Raw genomic sequence first — 4,063 nt, 5'->3', positions numbered from 1 at the left:
CCATAGTCCCTGGTCATTTTTTTATATCCACTATAGGGCCTAGGCTATATCACCTGAAAGCAATGGATGGGTTGAAAGCAATATATCAGAGCCTACCAGAGAACTTACCAACTCAGTGTTGTTTATTCGCTAAGAAATAAAACAACGTTAAGCAGACATCTGTGTCGGTTTGAGGTGTGCAACCTAGGCCGAAAAGTGCAATGAGTCAAACATTCTGACTCAAGCTTTATTCATGCAAGCATGCCAAAGGTGTGGCAGTTTCCTGTGGCCGACTCCTGCTTTTTGACAGCGGCCAGGGTGTGTGTTTGCGCCTTTAAGAAAACAGAGCGCAAACTCTTCAGATTGTGACGTGAACACGTTGGCTACGTTCTGTGGAGTGTGGGCAGGAAGAGAGCGCGCGGTGGCCACTCCACGAACACAGACATTGCACAAGGTTCAAAAAGCGGTGGAGCTCAACATGTCACATTTCTAATGCTGGGTCACGGTCGGAACCCATCTTACTCTCACACTGAACTTGCGAATTTGGGCTGAAAACTGCGTCCAGAGGCACAACGGCGTCGCTGCCTTCGGTTTGAAATACAGCAGGGCTGCTAGCGGACGGGGAGCGCTTTCGAGAGGAATCAGAGACGAGAGAGGGCTGTTTTCAGAACCATGAGAGAATACAAAGTAGTGGTGCTCGGATCCGGCGGAGTTGGAAAATCCGCATTGACTGTGCAATTCGTAACTGGATCTTTTATAGAGAAATATGATCCCACGATAGAGGATTTCTACCGAAAGGAGATCGAGGTGGACTCATCTCCTTCCGTTCTGGAGATACTGGACACGGCGGGGACCGAGCAGTTTGCCTCCATGAGAGACCTGTACATAAAAAACGGGCAGGGCTTCATCCTAGTCTACAGCTTGGTCAACCAACAAAGCTTCCAAGACATCAAACCAATGAGGGATCAGATCATTCGGGTGAAACGGAACGAGAGGGTGCCGATGATTCTGGTCGGGAATAAAGTGGACCTGGAGGGCGAGAGGGAGGTCTCGTCCGGGGAGGGGAAAGCGCTTGCGGATGAGTGGAATTGCCCGTTTATGGAAACTTCAGCCAAAAATAAAGGCTCGGTGGACGAACTGTTTGCAGAGATTGTCAGACAGATGAACTATGCTTCAGCACCAGGTGGAGACGACCAGTGCTGCTCGTCCTGTGTTATTATTTAAAAGGGGAATCTGAGTGAGAGAAAAAAAATCGTTTTTTTTTTAAAGTTTGCAAATGGTGAGTTAGCCATTCCTAATATTAATGTAAAGTTAAACCAACAAGAATCGAGAACTAACAAGTTTAGCTTGAAGGTAAAAACAGACAATACTGTGGTGTTAACTGTCATTAGTATTGGAAAGTGTCGTACTACTTACTATGTGTTGCACACGCTTAGAAAATACAGAAATCTCATCGATACCAGTGTTTACATGGCAGAATACTTGAATGTTCTGGGAAAATAGTTACAATTTCAAACTGGCGCTTGCATCCTTGGAAACAGTTTGCCCGGTGCAATGTTGAGATGTTCTCTGAATCTTTCAACGCAAACGGACGTTCAATTTCACCATATATATTTTTTTGTGTTTGGAGGTTGTGTTGCAGGGAGGCTGTACTGTTGAGTTCTTCTTCGTGGCTCACCCTGGTCTTGGACAGAATGAGGGGAGGAATTCCACAGGGGAGGAGGGGAGTGGCCTTGCAGGGAGGGCTGGGGCCACTCTTCAGGAATTCCACTCAGCTGGTGTTTCTTTGCAGCAAACTCAATGTACACCATTGATGTCAACATAAATGGCAGATCTAGAGATCAGCTGAGTTAGAAACCCCGGTCTCTTGCACATTCAACTGTAACACATCCCCAACAGCAAAGACTTTGAGACTGGGACCTGAAACGCTATGGATATTTCTTTTTTGAAAAGTGGAGATGACTAGAAATGTATATTTTATTAATTGCTGCACACTTGTTGTTTTTTTGGGGGGAGTTGAGTGACATTTCTCCCACCCTCATGGAGTCATGTTCTGTGGCCACAACACACAAAGTTGATGTTTTTCAAAGTCAATGATGTAAGAATTGGACAGCATTTTTGTGGAGTGTTATGACGAGTGTCACTCACTTTTTTTTTTTTCTCTCCTTCAACGTGTGCGAGGACCTTACTTTAGTGACGGACGGACGGCGACCCGACCACCCTCGCATCGAGTGCCTTTCCAAATAAATCAGCTGTTCAAATTCAGTGCCAACCAGAGTGTCTCCACAAGAAACCCACAACATGGCAATCCACAAAGTTCCTAACTGCTCTGGATAATCTCTTGAGGGTGGGAGAAGAAGAAACAATGAAACAAAAAGCCTTTTGATAAAGGAATGGTGGTTGTCTTTTTCATTTTGGCCTTTTGAAAACTAAGTTTTTTTTTTTTTGTTGTTGCAATTTCTCTCATGGGTTTGGCCAAATGTACATTGAAATACACAGGTACTGGAACCACTTGACCTAACCACACCAAACGCTTCTTCCAGACCACTTACATCAAATGAGTTCTATGTTTGTTTTTAAAAGAAAATGTGATGTACCATTGAAAAAAATCTAACCCGATTGTAAGTTTAATTTCAGACCTTTTAACAGCTGTCTGTTTTGTTTTCAAAATACTTTTAATACAAATTGCATTTTTCTAAGACACATTCTTGTTTTCTCTCTTTGTATGTGTTGATTCAGTTCTTTATCAGGTTAATAAAATCCACTATTGAGCAGTCTGCTCTCTAGGTTACCAGTGGGGCAGTCTGCTCTCTCTAGGTTACCAGTGGGGCAGTCTGCTCTCTCTAGGTTACCAGTGGGGCATTCTGCTCTCTCTAGGTTACCAGTGGGGCAGTCTGCTCTCTCTAGGTTACCAGTGGGGCAGTCTGCTCTCTCTAGGTTACCAGTGGGGCATTCTGCTCTCTCTAGGTTACCAGTGGGGCAGTCTGCTCTCTCTAGGTTACCAGTGGGGCATTCTGCTCTCTCTAGGTTACCAGTGGGGCAGTCTGCTCTCTCTAGGTTACCAGTGGGGCAGTCTGCTCTCTCTAGGTTACCAGTGGGGCATTCTGCTCTCTCTAGGTTACCAGTGGGGCAGTCTGCTCTCTCTAGGTTACCAGTGGGGCAGTCTGCTCTCTAGGTTACCAGTGGGGCAGTCTGCTCTCTAGGTTACCAGTGGGGCAGTCTGCTCTCTCTAGGTTACCAGTGGGGCAGTCTGCTCTCTCTAGGTTACCAGTGGGGCAGTCTGCTCTCTCTAGGTTACCAGTGGGGCAGTCTGCTCTCTAGGTTACCAGTGGGGCAGTCTGCTCTCTAGGTTACCAGTGGGGCAGTCTGCTCTCTAGGTTACCAGTGGGGCAGTCTGCTCTCTAGGTTACCAGTGGGGCAGTCTGCTCTCTAGGTTACCAGTGGGGCAGTCTGCTCTCTAGGTTACCAGTGGGGCAGTCTGCTCTCTAGGTTACCAGTGGGGCAGTCTGCTCTCTAGGTTACCAGTGGGGCAGTCTGCTCTCTAGGTTACCAGTGGGGCAGTCTGCTCTCTAGGTTACCAGTGGGGCAGTCTGCTCTCTAGGTTACCAGTGGGGCAGTCTGCTCTCTAGGTTACCAGTGGGGCAGTCTGCTCTCTAGGTTACCAGTGGGGCAGTCTGCTCTCTAGGTTACCAGTGGGGCAGTCTGCTCTCTAGGTTACCAGTGGGGCAGTCTGCTCTCTAGGTTACCAGTGGGGCAGTCTGCTCTCTAGGTTACCAGTGGGGCAGTCTGCTCTCTCTAGGTTACCAGTGGGGCAGTCTGCTCTCTCTAGGTTACCAGTGGAGCAGTCTGCTCTCTAGGTTACCAGTGGGGCAGTCTGCTCTCTAGGTTACCAGTGGGGCAGTCTGCTCTCTAGGTTACCAGTGGGGCAGTCTGCTCTCTAGGTTACCAGTGGGGCAGTCTGCTCTCTAGGTTACCAGTGGGGCAGTCTGCTCTCTAGGTTACCAGTGGGGCAGTCTGCTCTCTAGGTTACCAGTGGGGCAGTCTGCTCTCTAGGTTACCAGTGGGGCAGTCTGCTCTCTAGGTT

General features: G+C 47.8%; 1 protein-coding gene across 1 annotated transcript; it reads left to right on the top strand.

The window, feature by feature from the left end:
- The first annotated feature begins 376 nt into the window (after positions 1-376).
- Positions 377-2,682, top strand: LOC110508065 (ras-related protein Rap-2b). Its single transcript, XM_036965268.1, has 2 exons — positions 377-1,258; positions 1,610-2,682. The coding sequence occupies exon 1, from the start codon at positions 652-654 to the stop codon at positions 1,201-1,203; it is 552 nt and encodes a 183-aa protein (XP_036821163.1). The 5' UTR covers positions 377-651; the 3' UTR covers positions 1,204-1,258; positions 1,610-2,682.
- Positions 2,683-4,063: the final 1,381 nt, after the last annotated feature.

This window comes from Oncorhynchus mykiss, chromosome 27 (assembly GCF_013265735.2).
Source record: "Oncorhynchus mykiss isolate Arlee chromosome 27, USDA_OmykA_1.1, whole genome shotgun sequence".
Taxonomy (NCBI): Eukaryota; Metazoa; Chordata; class Actinopteri; order Salmoniformes; family Salmonidae; genus Oncorhynchus; species Oncorhynchus mykiss.
Note: the sequence above shows the minus strand (reverse complement) of the source record. Positions and strands in the feature narration are given on the sequence as shown.

Coding starts and splice junctions, on each gene's coding strand:
- LOC110508065 (XM_036965268.1), top strand. CDS start 652: ATGAGAGAATACAAAGTAGTGGTGCTCGGATCCGGCGGAGTTGGAAAA.